This window comes from Littorina saxatilis, linkage group LG13 (assembly GCF_037325665.1).
Source record: "Littorina saxatilis isolate snail1 linkage group LG13, US_GU_Lsax_2.0, whole genome shotgun sequence".
In the NCBI taxonomy this organism is placed as follows: domain Eukaryota; kingdom Metazoa; phylum Mollusca; class Gastropoda; order Littorinimorpha; family Littorinidae; genus Littorina; species Littorina saxatilis.
The window spans coordinates 40,988,350-41,007,308 of NC_090257.1; the positions used below are offsets into that span (position 1 = coordinate 40,988,350).

At 43.2% G+C, this 18,959-nt stretch overlaps 1 protein-coding gene across 4 annotated transcripts in view; it reads left to right on the forward strand.

Annotated features, from left to right (window-relative positions):
• Positions 1-18,959, forward strand: part of LOC138945757 (phospholipid scramblase 1-like) — a 52,476-nt gene that overhangs the window by 27,450 nt on the left and 6,067 nt on the right. For 3 of the 4 annotated variants that reach the window (XM_070317261.1, XM_070317259.1, XM_070317263.1), the window contains 6 exons: positions 4,615-4,779; positions 6,611-6,688; positions 9,820-9,959; positions 10,397-10,564; positions 13,833-13,994; positions 18,035-18,112. In XM_070317261.1, the coding sequence (XP_070173362.1) occupies positions 4,615-4,779; positions 6,611-6,688; positions 9,820-9,959; positions 10,397-10,564; positions 13,833-13,994; positions 18,035-18,100 (779 nt within the window). In that variant the 3' untranslated portion in view covers positions 18,101-18,112. Of the gene's footprint in view, positions 1-4,614; positions 4,780-6,610; positions 6,689-9,819; positions 9,960-10,396; positions 10,565-13,832; positions 13,995-17,857; positions 17,943-18,034; positions 18,113-18,959 lie in introns of all 4 variants that reach the window. The other variant, XM_070317260.1, reaches the window with a different exon arrangement.

Genomic DNA, 18,959 nt, shown 5'->3' on the forward strand with positions numbered 1-18,959 from the left:
TACGGTTACAACTTACATCATAAAACAAGAGGCGAAGCCTTCAAGGCTCACGTAAGAAATCGACAAACAGTAACACAAACTCAATCACTCCGTCACACATACACACATACACACACACACACACACACACACACACACACACACACACACACACACACAGTAAGCATAGGTGAAACTGTGCAAGAAAGCGAGACACTAGATCTGCCAACTAGTCTCGGCCCGCTCACAATAACAATGATCGAGACTTTCAGTAATTCCTTCGCCTGACGTCTAACCCTCTTACGTCATAATGTGACGTCTTCACACACGTCAAACACTTTTGACCGAGACGTAATCTTCTTATGCGAGCTTTACATAGACTCGGAAATGTTAAAGTTTCTATCACACACGCACGCACGCACGCACGCACGCACGCACGCACGCACGCACAGACAGACAAAAGTTAGCATCGCATAGGCTACACTTACGTGAGCCAAAAAAACAAGAATTGTGGGTTATTGGAACTCTAAATTATTGACGAAACAAAACGTTACATTTATAGCAGGTCAACCCAGTAGTCTTTGTCTTTTAAAGTAGACAGGTTTGTGCTATTGGTTTGTATCATTAGTGTTTGTCTGTATGTCTGCTTAAAAGACCAGTGGGTCGACGTGCTGTAAATGTAACATTTTGTTTTGTCAATCCTTAAACGTTCCAATAACGTTTTTTGTTTTTTTTACCTACATCGAATTCTTGTTTTTGATTGTGAATTTTGGAACGTAAGCAGTCTATCTGGTTTTGGGTTTCTACGGTTACATGTTGTAACTGTACATGTTGTAACTGTACATGTTGTAACTGTACATGTTGTAACTGTACATGTTGTAACTGTACATGTTGTAACTGTACATGTTGTAACTGTACATGTTGTAACTGTACATACCCCCCGCGGGTTAGGGGGATCGAGTCCCATATTGGTTGGGACGAGAAAGAATTTACCCGATGCTCCCCAGCATGTCGTAAGAGGCGACTAACGGATTCTGTTTCTCCTTTTAGCCTTGTTAAGTGTTTCTTGTACAGAATATAGTCAATGTTTGTAAAGATTTTAGTCAAGCAGTATGTAAGAAATGTTAAGTCCTTTGTACTGGAAACTTGCATTCTCCCAGTAAGGTAATATATTGTACTACGTTGCAAGCCCCTGGAGCAATTTTTTTATTAGTGCTTTTGTGAACAAGAAACAATTAACAAGTGGCTCTATCCCATCTCCCCCCTTTCCCCGTCGCGATATAACCTTGAATGGTTCAAAACGACGTTAAACACCAAATAAAGAAAGAAAGATGTAACTGTACATGTTATTCTTATATGTACTGATTATTGGTTTCGTTTTGGGGGGAAGCCATATTTAATATTTAATTTTTTTTTAATTTTTTTTTTATTCTCTTTATTTATTTCATATTATGTATTAGCTGTCCTGAAAGTAACTAATAGTTCTTTTAATCCCTGAAGGATGAGTGAAAATAGAACTGTAGCGGTACTCAAAACATTAATCTAATGTCAGTTTTACCTGACTTAGTTGAAGATTTTCGTTTCTTTGTGAATATATCTTATTTTTGTTGGCCTCATTGAAGGAGGAAGTTTCAAAGAAGGTTCATGTTCAAGTTACATCAACAGCAGTTTTAAAGCAGACCGACCCAGATTAAAAATGTTTAGGTACAAATTTTTACTGTCAGTTCTTCAGGACTACATTTTCATTCATCAAACTAACTGTGATGATTTTTCCTCAAAACCTGAATGGAGGACAGTCAAACCCCCCCTTTAAGACCTCAAACATTCTGAGAAAATCGGGTCTTTAAGTAAGGAGGGAGACTAAACATGGGAGTAAACAGGGTCTTAAAATTGAGGGAGTCTTAAATTGGGGAGTCTTAAATTGGGGAGTCTTAATTTGGGGAGTCTTAAATTGGGGAGTCTTAATTTGGGGAGTCTTAAATTGGGATGTCTTAATTTGGGGTGTCTTAATTTGGGGAGTCTTAATTTGGGGAGTCTTAATTTGGGGAGTCTGAATTTGGGGAGTCTTAAATTGGGGAGTCTTAAAATGGGGAGTCTTAAAATGGGGAGTCTTAAATTGGGGAGTCTTAAATTGGGGAGTCTGAATTTGGGGAGTCTTAAATTGGGGAGTCTTAAAATGGTCCCCTTGGGGGTTCCACTGTACTTAAGCAAACAGGAGTCCAGCCAAAAATACACAAACACCTTTTAGTACAGCTATGCATGTATTCAGTTTTCATTAAATCTTGGCTTATTATTATTTTGTATTATCTGCATGCATACAAAGCTTTGAATGGCATGCAGTAAACCTGACTAAAGGTTCACTTTCTGCCCTTATACACCTGAACCTTTAATGATTGCATCATAACTCCTTGAATTCACAAATAACTTTTCGTTTCTGCATGGGTGGAGTTACAGCTACAGTACTGAGCTGAATAAGCCTGGCTGACACAGCTGCCACTGAGCCATTCAGTAATCTTGTTGACACTTAATAAAGCCATGAGTCAGGGTTAAGATGTAGAACACTTGAAGGAGAATTTTGCGGGTCCACGCAAGACACACCCAAGAAATTGTTTCTGAGTAATCCAAGACTGCATAATATCTGGGGTGGGGGCCGTTGTGGTCTGCTGTTTTATTTTTCGTTTATGGTTTGTTTTGTTCTGCTCTTAGTAATAAAAGAGCACCAGTAAAAAAAAACATCCACAAAGTAGTGATGTACAATTTATTCACGATAAGTGGTTCAAGGCCAGATCTTTACTTATTGTCCAGAACAATCTTGGGAGTGTTTTCTAATCACTTTACACTGTCTAGTGTCTAGCACAGGATGCTTGATGTACACAGTGTGTCTGCTTGCTCATGCAGCTGTCAAACGAATATAGTTTTGAGGCATTTAAAGACATTTTCACTTTACATATATGGATGCAGTGCCCAAATTTGTTTTTACAAATTCCTTCCGATGTTTACCATACCAGATCCATCTACTGATCTCGGCTTTTGCACGATGGCACATTCTCCACCAACTCCAGGCTGAGTCCTACGTACTGACACCTGGTGCAAATGCACTGAATAAATTTGAATAAACACCAGTTTACTGCAGATACATTGAAACACTGCGGGGGAGGGGTGGGGGGGAGGATGGGGACGGGATCAGCTCGTTACTCCCCCATATCGATACTCCCCCGGCTCGATACTCCCCCGGCTCGATACTCCCCCGGCTCGTTACTCCCCCGGCTCGTTACTCCCCCGGCTCGTTACTCCCCCGGCTTGTTACTCCCCCGTATCGCTACTCCCCTGGCTCGATACTCCCCCGGCTCGATACTTCCCCGGCTCGTTACTCCCCCGTATCGCTACTCCCCCGGCTCGTTACTCCCCCGTACACAGAAAATGACTGGATAACCCTGTGATAGTAAGTTGGCATGAAATATTGTTCCCCCCCCCCCCCCCCCCCCCCTGTCCAGCTGTTTTGTTTGTTTCTTTGTTTGTTTATCCAGACAATTTCTCCGGAAAAACAATATTTCATGCTAACTTACTATCACAGGGTTATCCAGTCATGTTCTGTGTACGGAGGAGTAACGAGCCGGGGGAGTATCGATACGGGGGAGTAACGAGCCGGGGGAATAACGAGCCGGGGGAGTATCGAGCCGGGGGAGTAGCGATACGGGGAAGTAACGAGCTGAGCATCTCGTTACTACCCCGTATCTCTTCTGCTTAAAATATATACTTTTTTTTCAAAGATGTACTGTACACGAATGTACAGGCAGATCTGACAGTTGTAAGTTCTTTAAACATGCTCTCTCTCTCTCTCTCTCTCTCTCTCTCTCTCTCTCTCTCTCTCTCTCTCTCTCTCTCTCTCTCTCTCTCTCTCTCTCTCTCTCTCTCTCTCGAAAATTTAATTAAGTAATAACTACATTACTTAAGTGTAATAAAAAGGCACTGGGGAGTAACGAGCCGGGGGAGTAACGAGCCGGGGGAGTAGCAATACGGGGGAGTAACGAGCCGGGGGAGTAACGAGCCGGGGGAGTAACGATACGGGGGAGTAACGAGATGCTCCCGATGGGGACTTAGCTCAGTCGGTAATACACTTGCTTTATAATGGCGGGCTTAGGTTGAGCTAGAGATTTGTGCAGACTGTCGAGACACATGCGCACAAAAAATTTAATATAGATCCAAGGCTCACAGCGAAAGTCTGGTGTGAAAAACACGAAGACATGCATGCATCATCCCTCGTCTCTCATCATCATGATTGTATCTCGATACTTTGACGAGACAAGCCTTAAATGCTTGTGTGTCAAAGAGGACAGCTGCAGTTGGCTCATTCAAGTCAAAATATTCATATCATACCCTCAGCAAATTACCAATACCTGTCCCAATATTGGCCTACTGGAAAGTGTGCAGGATATTATTTGTACTGGGACAGGCTGGAATATGTAGGTCTCAGCATACCTTACACTTACCTGTACATTTGTGTGGGGTTTGAAAATGGCTAGCATGGTCCCAGTGTACCTTAATGACACCTGTATATTTTGTAACCTGTAAATGTGTATAGGTTATGAAAATGGTGTCTAACATTTTTACCTGTCATTTTGTGTGTGTGTCTAGGTGGCGGAGGACCTCCCCCACCTGCGGGCTGGGCCCCTGCACCTGGCGCCCCTGCCCCTGGAGGCCCCGTAACGGCGGCCGGCCCCGCCAACTGTCCCCGTGGCCTGGAGTACCTGGCCTCCGTCGACCAGCTCATCGTCAAGCAGAAAATGGAGGCTCTGGAGGGTAAGAGTGCTCTGATATAAACTGTGAGGCATTGCAGAGTGCAAGTTGGCGTGTGTGCATGTATGCAAGCACAGACACACACACACACACACACACACACACACACACACACACACACACACACACACGCACACGCACGCGTGCATGCATGCAAGCACAAGTAGACACACACACACCACAAGCACACACAGATACACACACACACAGACACACACACACGCACACACACACACACACACACACACACACACACACACACACACATACACACACACACACACAAACCAAAAACTTGGTCTGATAGAAAAACAAATTAGGTGAGCAAATCAGGGATCAGAGTTCTCAAGTGCATCCCTTTATTTGAACTATGTACATTCTAGGTTTGTATGAAGTGTGCACTATTTGCACATTGTCTTTCAAGAAAGGTTAACAAATCAGTACATTTAATGTAATAACCCCATCAGCTAAAATCACAAGGGGTGAGTTGTTCCTAGTGATCCTAGCTAATTCAGCCCCCTGAACCACCAGCATAATTGTCCTTGAAATAGTAATTGCTCACTGGCACTGAGGTTTGCCTAACTAATTCATTTTCTGCAACAAACATGTAAATTGATTACATTAACAAAGAAAGAAAAAACCTCAGCTAATTCATACACCTGGTACTCTAAACGAGCACCCCTGCCCCCCCCCCCCCCTCCCCCCCCTCCCCCCTCCCCCCCCTCCCCCCTCCCCCCCCTCCCCCCTCCCCCCCCTCCCCCCTCCCCCCCCTCCCCCCCTCTACTTGAAGTGTATACATGTTTCCAAATGCTTGGCAAGGAATTGTGGAGGCTAATTGATATCGCGAATTCAAAGTAGCTTGCATATACATGTATGTGCTTATTGCAAGCCTCAGCTTTCAGTCGGCCAAATATTAGGTTGGGTTCTCTCAAAATACCTGACCCTAGTTAACCTCTAGAAAGGTCACACGGCAATTAGTTGGCTCATGTGCGTGTGTGTATGTTAGTGTATGCGGATGGAAAGGACCGGTTAATTGTGCAAGCCAGAGAATATTACCGTAGATAGTTTGAAGGAAAGAGAACATCGAATGGATGATGGATTGGGCTGATTGTACTCCAGGTTGTAACTGAAGGTTCCGGTCAAAGAGAAAATGGATAAGTCCGGATTCAAATGAAACATGCATCATGCAAACTTTTGGAAATTTTAATTATGTAAGAAGAACATAATTGTCGGGGCCTAAATTCCTTTGGGGTGGTGGTTCTGGACAGTTTGATCGAGAGCACTGGTCACAAGGGCTGGTAAGACTGTACTTTTCATTGTGTCATGAATACCACTCCACAGAAATATATCACTGGTCACAAGGGCCGGTAAGACTGTATACTTTTCATTGTGTCATGAATACCACTCCACAGAAATATATCACTGGTCACAAGGGCCGGAAAGACTACTTTTCATTGTGTCATGAATACCACTCCACAGAAATATATCACTGGTCACAAGGGCCGGTGAGACTGCTAGCACTTGAACCCATGGCACCACCATTTAAGGAAAGGGGGGAGAAAATTGCTAACGCCCTGACCCAGGGTCGAACTCGCAACCTCTCGCTGGAAGCGCAAGTGCGTTACCACTCGGCCACCCAGTCCAGTATACTTGCAAAGATCATCTTGTTTTGATGTTGAAAGTCTCGTTCATTTCAATGCTTGTCATTCTCTCAGGTGCCGGGAGACTGGTTCCACACAACTCTCACTCACTCTTGTTGCACATGTCATATGCATTTAGTGCCCTTATACTGTACTATCCTTTGTTTCTGATATGTTGTGATGTTGTTGTGCAGCTTTCACTGGCTTTGAGACCAACAACAAGTACGAAGTTCTCAACACTATGGGACAGAGGGTCTTCATGGCTGTGGAAGGTATTTACATCTTGTTTCATATCACTTGATTTATCCTGATTTGTACAGTGAAACCTCCCCTTTCAGACTTAAACAATCTGAGAAAATTAGGTTTTAAAAAGGAGGGAGTCTTAAAATGGGGGTAAACTTACAGAGGTTGTGAACAGAAATTAGTCTAAGAAAGCAAGGGTCTCAGGATGGAGGATGGAAGTCTCAAATTGGGGGTAAACTTACAGAGGTTGTGAACAGAAATTAGTCTAAGAAAGCAAGGGTCTCAGAATGGAGGATGGAAGTCTCAAAATGGGGGTAAACTTACAGAGGTTGTGAACAGAAATTAGTCTAAGAAAGCAAGAGTCTCAGAATGGAGGATGGAAGTCTCAAAATGGGGGTCTTAAGGGGGGGGGGGGGGGGTTCCTGTGTTTTGGCTTTATAGGGGGGTTCCAGTGTCTTGGCTTTGTAGGGGCGTTCCAGTGTATTGGCTTTGTAGGGGGTTCCAGTGTATTGGCTTTGTAGGGGCGTTCCAGTGTATTGGCTTTGTAGGGGGGTTCCACTGTATTGGCTTTGAAGGGGCGTTCCAGTGTATTGGCTTTGTAGGGGCGTTCCAGTGTATTGGCTTTGTAGGGGGGGTTCCACTGTATTGGCTTTGTAGGGGGTTCCAGTGTAATGGCTTTGTAGGGGGTTCCAGTGTATTGGCTTTGTAGGGGGGTTCCAGTGTATTGGCTTTGTAGGGGGTTCCAGTGTCTTGGCTTTGTAGGGGGGTTCCAGTGTATTGGCTTTGTAGGGGGGTTCCAGTGTATTGGCTTTGTAGGGGGGTTCCAATGTATTGGCTTTGTAGGGGGGGTTCCAGTGTATTGGCTTTGTAGGGGGGTTCCAGTGTATTGGCTTTGTAGGGGGGTTCCAGTGTATTGGCTTTGTAGGGGGGTTCCAGTGTATTGGCTTTGTAGGGGGTTCCAGTGTATTGGCTTTGTAGGGGGGTTCCAGTGTCTTGGCTTTGTAGGGGGGTTCCAGTGTCTTGGCTTTGTAGGGGGGTTCCAGTGTCTTGGCTGTGTAGGGGGGGTTCCAGTGTATTAGCTTTGTAGGGGGGTTCCAGTGTATTGGCTTTGTAGGGGGGTTCCTGTGTATTGGCTGTGTAGGGGGGGGGGTTCCAGTGTATTGGCTTTGTAGGGGGGTTCCAGTGTATTGGCTTTGTAGGGGGGTTCCAGTGTATTGGCTTTGTAGGGGGGTTCCAGTGTATTGGCTTTGTAGGGGGTTCCAGTGTATTGGCTTTGTAGGGGGGTTCCAGTGTATTGGCTTTGTAGGGGGGGGGGGTTCCAGTGTATTGGCTTTGTAGGGGGGTTCCAGTGTATTGGCTTTGTAGGGGGGTTCCAGTGTATTGGCTTTGTAGGAGGGTTCCAGTGTATTGGCTGTGTAGGGGGGTCCCAGTGTATTGGCTGTGTAGGAGGGTTCCAGTGTATTGGCTTTGTAGGGGGGTTCCAGTGTATTGGCTTTGTAGGGGGGTTCCAGTGTATTGGCTTTGTAGGGGGGTTCCCAGTGTATTGGCTTTGTAGGGGGGGTTCCAGTGTATTGGCTTTGTAGGGGGTTCCAGTGTATTGGCTTTGTAGGGGGGTTAATAATAATAATAATAAAGATAGCTTATATAGCGCCGCTTCACAAATTTAACTATGCTCTTAGCGCTGTACATCGAGATATAACAATTTCAATAATATAAATACAAAGATGATATTATCATAATACACATTTACAAATATCACTCACGTGCATACATCCTCGTGCACACCACGCGCATACACACTCCCACTCATTAGCAAGTGCTTCCATCCCCCTGCCACTGAGATGTTCATATATACCCCCCTGGACAAGCTCACACCATGTCCGTCTCCTCTCTAGACTGTACATACACTCAGCAAGAAAAAGAAAGACTACCGTACTTTCCGGGTCATAAGGCGCGACTTTTTTCCTCGAGTTCGACCCCTGCGTCTTGTATAACGAAGCGCCTAATCCGTGTATGAAATACGAAAAAAATCAGAGACCGCCTGAGTCCCAGTCAAACAACTTGTGATAATGCATGTTTCAGCTACTAGGTACTGCCCTGGCCAAGTTTCCTCGAGCTCTCAAGCCACCCAGCTATCACAATGGACCTGCCTTTGATCTCGCCGCACACACAGAGCACACATATTTCCACTCTGTTAAACTCGGTCACTGACCGGTCACCGACCCCGGTGCAGGAAGTGTTTCCTCTCTCAGATATGACAGGGGAACCACCTCTCATGGCAAAAACTGGGTCATTTCCACTCTGTATTCTTCTTTTGATGTGCGGCTTATTTTCATTCTTCGACCATTTGTTACCGGTATACTTTTTCAATTTTGGTGCGCCCTATCGGCTCCCTGCGCCCAATGGGTGACTGGATTACAATTTTTGTTAAAAAGAAGGGGGTGCGCCTTATGCGCTGTAGCGCCTTGTCACCCGGAAAGTACGGTAAATGCAAATTTCATACACAACCCTATGGCTCAATCAAAGCTGAAGCAACTATACAAAAAAGACACATTCAAACAACGAATCTAACTTCACCTCTAACAGTCTATAAAGATGGCAAGGACAATTTACAAGGATTCGCGAAAAAGGTGCGTTTTAAGGGAACTGCGGAAAGAGTCCTTAGAAGCAGAATGGCGAACGGAGGAAGGGAGAGAATTCCAGACAATGGCAGCCGCAGAAGCAAACGAGCGATCTCCAAAAGAAGGCAAGCTTCGCTCGAGAGTTTCCAGTTTGCGACTGTCAGCGCGTGAGCGGAGGTTGTAGTCAGAGGGGGTTCCAGTGTCTTGGCTTTGTAGGGGGGTTCCAGTGTATTGGCTTTGTTCTTAGTTGACTTGATGTAAAAAAGACAATTAATGAATGCTGTTGATCTTTACTGTATGCTAACTTTATTACCTTGCCTTTTATACTTCAGAGTATTCCTGAATTTGTTGTTGTGTTGTTTTGTATTGTAGTGTTGTGTTGTGTTGTGTTGTGTCGTGTCGTGTCGTGTTGTGACGTGTCGTGTCGTGTCGTATCGTGTTGTACTGTATTGTACTGTATTGTACAGTACTGTACTGTATTGTGCAGTACTGTACTGTATTGTACTGTACTTTACTGTATTGTATTGTGTGGTTAACAGACACATGTTGCTGTACTCGATGTTGTTGCGGTGCGGCACGGCCGTTTGACATCAAGATCATGGACAACCACAAGAAGGAGGTCTTGCACCTGGAACGACCGCTGCGCTGCGAATGCTGCCTCTGCTTCTGCTGTCTGCAGGTAACACACTTATCATTGTAGAGTCACCTTAGTGGTGGGGGCGGGGGGGGGGGGGGATATTAACTAAGCTGTATGTACAGGTGCTATGCCAGTCAGAGCTAGCAAACTGGATATATTCGTGTTTGCTACCATGTATGTGGCTTTTCCACTGTAAGTCTCTACTAGTGAAGACATAGACAAATGCCAAAAATAACTGTCGGGTTTGTAGGGGTTGTGAAAGAGTGAATGCCCTTGCACGCATGTGTTTGTTATAATATATTATAGTGCAATGTCACATGTTATTAATTGTTACGTGTGTGAATGCACTGTAAATAATGTTGTGTTGTTGTGTTTTTGTACTGCACTCAGCAGGGCTTAACCCTGTATATATATACTATAGAAATATTGTTGTTATTGTTATTACAGTATAATCATTATGTTTTTGTGTTGTTTGTCAGAAAATGGAGGTGCAGGCCCCTAAAGGCAACATCATCGGCTTCGTGCGACAGGCGTGGAGTCCCTGCTGTGTCCCCAAGTACAAGATCAACAACGAGAATGATGAGACCGTCCTGCGCATCAGGGGCCCCTGCTTTCGCTGCAACATCTGCGGGGATATCGAGTTTGAGGTGGGTTAGATATCTGCAGGAATATCGAGTTTGAGGTGGGTTAAATATCTGCAGGGATATCGAGTTTGAGGTGGGTTAAATATCTGCGGGGATATCGAGTTTGAGGTGGGTTAAATATCTGCGGGGATATCGAGTTTGAGGTGGGTTAAATATCTGCGGGGATATTGAGTTTGAGGTGAGTTAAATATCTGCGGGGATATTGAGTTTGAGGTATGTAGTAGTCTGTTTGTGAGTTTCAGTGATGCATCATTATAAGTAAGGTAACATAAACGAGTGACGTCTGTGTGTGTCTTTCAGTGCATGTGGACCTTGTGGCTGAGTTGGCCAACGTTACATACTGACATATGTGTTTCACTGACGCATCATAGTGGTATGAGCAATGAAAGAGTGATGTCTGTGTAACCCAGTGTTGGAACACAAAAATCATTTTTAGAAGCAATTTTGCCCAGTCAAACAGGATTGAGAATTTTAGATCTAATTTTTTAGCCCAATAAAAACTGTTAAGGGTACGCAAAGGTTCCCAAGAACGTACAAGGAGACAGCAGCAGACAGTCCCTATCACAAACAGAACTCTACAATTCTCAGCAGTGAGCGACGTAGAAGAAACGTCAAGCTATAAATAGCTCGCGCTCTCCAATGGTCAACAACTGCAGAGTCTGCTGTGAAGGGTGACGCAGTAGTCTCTGTGGTGTATGTGTGTCTGTATAGTAACTAGCGAGGTGCATTTGTATCAATATTTTTTACAACAAAAATTGTTACAGATTGTAACAGACCCTGCTGTCACTGCAATATATGGCGGGATATCATGTTCGAGGTGGGGCATGGGTGATGAAAGTGGTGTATGTGTATGAGTGGTTATCAGGAATGGGTATGTGTTGTGGTGTTTGCGACACAGCACATTTATTTTGAAGCAAACTGTGACAGATTGCAACAGACCACGCTAATGGTTGCAGCAACCATCTTTTGCAAACACGTTCAGTAATGAACAGGGCTCTTCGCGTATGTACGTTCATGACTATACAGCTGTTGCTGCTTTAAAGATTAACATCCTTGAATAAATGAGAGTCACGCACCAGTGCGAGTAATTTCATTATCTGTGGGTGAATGTGAATGGAACAGGATGTTACTGTGAATGAAGGTCTGTTTGGTTCACTGACAAAGGGAGTGTGGCATGTCGGGGACTTGATTTTAATGCGTGTGCTTGAAGGGTGGTGATGTAGAGGTTACATGCCGAGTCTCAGTGATTATTAAAAATAATGGTCGAAGTTGGCGGATCATGAAAAATGCGAGCTTCAGCGAGCTTTTTCATGACCGCGAACTGAGACCATTATTTTTAATAATCACTGAGACGAGGTGTGTAACCTCTTTATTCCTCCTTTCTTCAGTTATTCAAAGAAAACAGGAGTTTTTGTGCGAAAGTTTGATCGAATCCGAATCACTCAACCAGTCAACCTGCGCAGGCAATCGATTAATGCGCGGTTGTATAGTTCCGTGCAAATCATTCCATTCTGTTAGCACTTCTTGTCAGTTTCCCTGTTTTAGACTAAAATCAAGTACACAGATATGCTGTTATTCTGCTGTGGCGGTAAAGGCAGATATTGTGTGTTCTGTTTATGTTTTAGTATCGCTTAGGATAATGTTCTTTCGTCACATGGGACTAGCAGACGAACTTTTGCACCCGTGTTCCAACGTTAATTACTGTATGAAGTTCAGTTTTCTGGGGAAAATAGTGTATGAAACCGCTTTATGTTGTTTAAATTGATGAGATGTGTGCATTTGGTTGCGTGTGATCTGTTTATAAAATGAAATATTGTTGAAAACTGACCGTCGGATTGCAGTCAGTTTTGTCGAAGAAACTGCGTTAAAAGAAGGGGAACTACTCTTGTCGGCTAGAGTATGAGTTACTTGCCTTGGGAATTTGCTTGTGATGAACGGTTTGTGCACAGCAGATCTAGATTCAGAAAACAACCTAACTCATGGATTTTATATGGAGATTCATGTGTTCAGGCCTGTAGTTGTTAATTTAAATGCGGTATGTTTGTATTGTTTGCTCCAGAGATGTATATTTCGTACGTATAGAGCGTTCGGAACTTTTCAGTCGCAAAAGTAGTACCAAAACAGAACAGCTTCTCAACCCATTGCACTATCGAGGATACAGGCTGTTGCTGGCTCGTTATTTGTTTGGTTGCTGGGTCATTATCGAAAAATAACTAGCTCTACAAGTTTACAGAGGTAAAGAAGCAGAGGGGGGAATAATGTGGGTTAATGTATAGTCAGTAAGAGTCAGGTTTCATTCAGCTCTACAAGTTTACAGAGGTAAAGAAGCAGAGGGGGGAATAATGTGGGTTAATGTATAGTCAGTAAGAGTCAGGTTTCATTCAGCTCTACAAGTTTACATAGGTAAAGAAGCAGAGGGGGGAATAATGTGGGTTAATGTATAATCAGTAAGAGTCAGGTTTCATTCAGCTCTACAAGTTTACATAGGTAAAGAAGCAGAGGGGGGAATAATGTGGGTTAATGTATAGTCAGTAAGAGTCAGGTTTCATTCAGCTCTACAAGTTTACAGAGGTAAAGAAGCAGAGGGGGGAATAATGTGGGTTAATGTATAGTCAGTAAGAGTCAGGTTTCATTCAGCTCTACAAGTTTACATAGGTAAAGAAGCAGAGGGGGGAATAATGTGGGTTAATGTATAATCAGTAAGAGTCAGGTTTCATTCAGCTCTACAAGTTTACATAGGTAAAGAAGCAGAGGGGGGAATAATGTGGGTTAATGTATAGTCAGTAAGAGTCAGGTTTCATTCAGCTCTACAAGTTTACAGAGGTAAAGAAGCAGAGGGGGGAATAATGTGGGTTAATGTATAGTCAGTAAGAGTCAGGTTTCATTCAGCTCTACAAGTTTACAGAGGTAAAGAAGCAGAGGGGGGAATAATGTGGGTTAATGTATAATCAGTAAGAGTCAGGTTTCATTCAGCTCTGCTTGATGTGCACATATATTGTATAGTCTAGAAGTTTTACTGCATCATGGACACAAAAAAAGCTGTCAAATCAGAGCTCAAAAGCAACCCCAAACAAAACTATCTTCAGGCCTTTTCTGATTGGTTTAAGCATATGCGACTTTGCATCGATGTAGGAGGAGAGTAGTTCTGATGGCTGGTGTATTTTGAGTCAGACAGTCTCTGCGGAAATAACATTTGATCATTTTGTTTACATCATACCTTGTAGGGAATTCGTGAGCTTATGTTTAACAACAAAAAATCTCTTCTTCTCAGGTGACGGCGCCTGACGAGCAGACTCACGTGGGTCAGATCTCCAAGCAGTGGACGGGGCTGGCCAAGGAGATCTTCACGGACGCTGATAACTTTGGCGTGACCTTCCCGCTGGACATGGAAATCAAGACCAAGGCCACCATGCTGGGTGCCGTGTTCCTCATCGTGAGTTCACACTTTCACCCCATTCTTCATCCATAGCCTCATCGTGAGTTCACACTTTCACCCCATTCTTCATCCATAGCCTCATCGTGAGTTCACACTTTCATCCCATTCTTCATCCATAGCCTCATCGTGAGTTCACACTTTCACCCCATTCTTCATCCATAGCCTCATCGTGAGTTCACACTTTCACCTCATTCTTCATCCATAGCCTTATCGTGAGTTCACACTTTCACCCCATTCTTCATCCATAGCCTCATCGTGAGTTCACACTTTCACCCCATTCTTCATCCATAGCCTCATTGTGAGTTCACACTTTCACCCCATTCTTCATCCATAGCCTCATCGTGAGTTCACACTTTCACCCCATTCTTCATCCATAGCCTCATCGTGAGTTGACACTTTCACCCCATTCTTCATCCATAGCCTCATCATGAGTTCACACTTTCACCCCATTCTTCATCCATAGCCTCATCGTGAGTTCACACTTTCACCCCATTCTTCATCCATAGCTTCATCCATAGCCTCATCGTGAGTTCACACTTTCATCCCATTCTTCATCCATAGCCTCATCGTGAGTTCACACTTTCATCCCATTCTTCATCCATAGCCTCATCGTGAGTTCACACTTTCACCCCATTCTTCATCCATAGCCTCATCGTGAGTTCACACTTTCATCCCATTCTTCATCCATAGCCTCATCGTGAGTTCACACTTTCACCCCATTCTTCATCCATAGCCTCATCGTGAGTTCACACTTTCATCCCATTCTTCATCTATAGCCTCATCGTGAGTTCACACTTTCACCCCATTCTTCATCCATAGCCTCATCGTGAGTTCACACTTTCACCCCATTCTTCATCCATAGCCTCATCGTGAGTTCACACTTTCATCCCATTCTTCATCTATAGCCTCATCGTGAGTTCACACTTTCACCCCATTCTTCATCCATAGCCTCATCGTGAGTTCACACTTTCACCCCATTCTTCATCCATAGCCTCATCGTGAGTTCACACTTTCATCCCATTCTTCATCCATACCCTCATCGTGAGTTCACACTTTCATCCCATTCTTCATCCATAGCCTCATCGTGAGTTCACACTTTCACCCCATTCTTCATCCATAGCCGCCAGCCCTCCCAAATTTTCAGGAATCTCACGATGTTTGAAATACGTCACAAAATCGCGGAATTTGTTCGATTTTCCCGAAAAGGAAATTTTCTAAAATAATTTGTGAACGCAGCCTATTTTGGGGGGATGAAACTGGTGAAAAGACGCTCTGGTTAACCGAGACCAACCGAGTCGATGTGCGAATGTACATAAAATAAGTTGTGCTTCTTTACGGTTTTTACCTTCTACAAATGCCGCAGAAAAAGAAAAAAAATCAAATACCAAAGGCTAAAGTGAGGTTTTTACCGCAGTATAAAGACGAACTATGACTTTTTCGACAAGTCAGACAAGGGGGGATACCACACATTTAGCTTGTCGGCGTGACATCACAACACAGGAATTTCATAGTCATAAGGTTGGCAGCCATGTTCATCTTCTTCTTCTGCGTTTATAGGCTGAAACTCCCACATACTTGTGTTTTTAAGCACGAGTGGGTTTTTACATGTATGACCGTTTTTACCCCGCCATTTAGGCAGCTGTACGCCGCTGTTGGAGGATGCATGCTGGGTATTTTCGTGTTTCTATAACTCACCGAACTCTGACATGGATTACAGGATCTTTTCCATGCACACTTGCAGGTCTTGTGCTTGCGTGTACACACGAAGGGAGATAAGGCACTAGCAGGTCTGCACATAAGTTGACCCGGGAGATAAAAAATTAAACCACCAGTCCCGGTCGGGATTCGAACACGCGACCTTCCGCATAGGAGGCCACTGCGCCTGTCTGACCCCATTCACTCAGGGCTACCCACCCACACTCTACCTAGAGGGTCCTGGGACCCCTCATTTTAATTTGTAGGGGGTCTAAAGACCCTCTCAGTGGAACTTTAGAGGGTCCCAAGATTGGGAGGACTTCTGAAGTCGTGGGAAACCTTTCAAAAGGGATTATATATTTGTCACATCGGTTTAATTTATTCTGTAAATTTGCGTCTGTGTAGATCTGTGTGTTTTTCTCATCATTACTGTTCATTTTTGTACTTTGTTTTATTTGTTTCTAAATTAATAGACCTATATGTGCTCACTAGTTAAATGGTCTGATGTTGATCAGGCTCTGAGTTCAAGTTTCTTTATGCATTGATTGTGTTGAGGTTAGAGTATCACATTTTCTGTTCTTGTGAGTCAGTGTAGATTTTCACATTACACGTACAAAGGGCATGAGAGCTTTTGATAAAGAAAAGAGAATGCTATAATTTTGTCAATTTTGTTTTCGTTTGTTGCTTCTTCTTGTTAGTTCTTTAGTTATAAATTTGACAGTGTTACAGTGTTCGTGAGGTTCTTGAACATGCACGTAAACGTAGCCTAGTTCAGCACCGTGGAACCCTCTTTTTAAGACCTAAAACATCTGAGAAAATCAGGTCTTAACAAGGAGGGAGTCTTAAAATGGGAAAACATACAGAGGTTATGCACAGACAATGGGAGAAGACAGGGTCTTCTTCTTCTTGTCGTTCGCTGTTAGATCGTCAGTCCGGACTGCAGGGCGAAACGTGCTGTCCTTCGAAGTCCTCTCTGGGGCCGTATAGCTTCTTTTGTAGTGCTGTCTCCTCTGGCCAGATGGTGTCCCTCCGAGCACTGTGGTATGGACAAGCCTGCAGGATGTGCTCTGCTGTCTGGTTCTTGCCACACGGCACACGGACATAAGGGGGAGGGAAGCAGTGTCTTCAAAGGGGGGCTCCACTGTACTTACTGAGTCTACTTGTAGAAAATTGTTAGGCAAAAAAAAAAAAAGGTCTGTTTACGGTAACATAGGCCAAAAAAATTGGGTCGGTAGGTCGGGATTTTTATTTTTTTATATTTTTTTTTCTCCAAAAAACCATATTTTTACGTTATTTTGCACACAAAAAAAAAAGATTTTTTTTTCTTCTTCCCCAAATGCCAAAAAAAAGTCTAGGGTTGCGCGAAAAAAATAGGGTCGGTCGGGTTACCGTAAACAGACCTTTTTTTTTTTTTGGCCTTAGCATGTTATATTTTTGCTTTACTTTTGTTCTTTCTGTTTCTGACAGGATATGTCTGTTGCTGCAGCTGTGGTCAATTGTTCTTGACGTCAAAGTGGCAGTTGTTTGTTTGTCAATATATATACATGTAGTGCATGGCAGTTATGACAGTTGTTTACCTGAGAGTTATTGCCATTACTAAGAGCTGAATTGATTGTTCGGCTGGGGTGACATAGACATAGACAATCCTATTGTCTTGAGTGAGAAATTCATGTTTGACACACACACGTAGAGACGAACGCATAGACACACAGACAGCTGGTCACAAATACACACACACATCCACACACATATATATATATATACATACATCCAAGAACTGAAAACCTCACACACAAAACTTTGACCCTGTAAACATTGCCAGAATTCTTCTTTATCTTCATCCGTTTGGCGGTCACAATTGTAGTATCGATTATTATGCCGCTTTGGGGATTTAACGTTAAAATAACAGGTGCTAGAAAGATATGAAACTGAGTGAGAACTAACTATTCACCTAGTCTATGTGGGTTTGAACAGCATGCTACTATTTTTTTGCGTTTCGCCCAGAGGCTAGCTGATCTCAGGCTCTAGTGCTTTGCACAGCCAAAAAGTACATTAAAAAGTCAAAATAACAAAATTATAATGATAGTTGCAAAACTTAGCACATGCAGCTAATTTTGTGTGTGTTTGTAGTGTTGATGTTATATGTGTTCACACTTTGTCCACAGGACTTCATGTACTTTGAGCAGGACAGGAAAGACGTCAAGAAAGAGACCAAGAGTCTGGACTAAGGGGAGCAACTCTGGCAGAAAGGTGCAGACTGTGTAGAGTAGAGTAGTGATTGCCTCCCATTGCTGTGTTTCATACATCATGTCAAACCCGTTGTTTACATCTTCTGTCTCCAGGATTTCATGTACTTCGAAGGCGATGAAAAAGACGTGAAAAAAGAGATGAAGCGTTTGACGGATTGAAACCCCAAAGTGGTAACGTCTGAGCTAGTTGACTCACTGAAACTTGTTTCTCTTCTTCCTTTGCCTAACATCACACTATATTTACTGTTTGTCCGTTTTGCAAAACGTTTAACATCAAAAGTTGTTGAAGGTAGAACAGGCAACTGATTATGCAGGGCTCCCACTTTCTACGAAATCACTGATTTCCAAGAAATGTACATGTACTACTAAAACTGAGAAATCCATAAATGTGCTAAGATTTGTCGGATGACATCATTTTGAATATTCATTTCAAAATGTTTCCAGAAACCCCAAATAGAATTTCAGTGATTTTTTGTTTTCTTCAGTGGCATTCTGTGTCAAGAAGAGAAAAGTTTGTTCAGGTTTCAGTCAGAATTATAAGAGGGGGACGTACAGTAGCAATTCCAACAGAGGGTGATTTATGCAGTGACACAAGATTTTGTCAATGCAAGTACTGGTAGTTAAAAAAAATATGGATAGATTCTTCAGTTGGTATTTTTTATGGACACCTTTTCCAGTTGCCCTTTTCTGTAGATGTAGGTTGGGAATAATGTCTCTACTGGTTATCATTTGCCGCTGAGGTTCTGACTGGGGTTATGACCAAGAGGATCAAGTAGATACATAGTTCTAATTGCTAGTAAGTAGTATGAGTAGATGAAAGCTAGTCTAATACTAGTGAATACTTTTAATTTCTTGATTCTTTTTCTACCAGTACACTACTCAGGTGATACTGTGTCTCTGTGAGGAGTAACAACTAAACTTTAAAGCTTGTGTATAGAATATGTATATTGTCAACATATAAAACGCGGAGTTTATCTTTTTCATAAGCACAGGCTCAGGAATATTATATTTGAAGTTA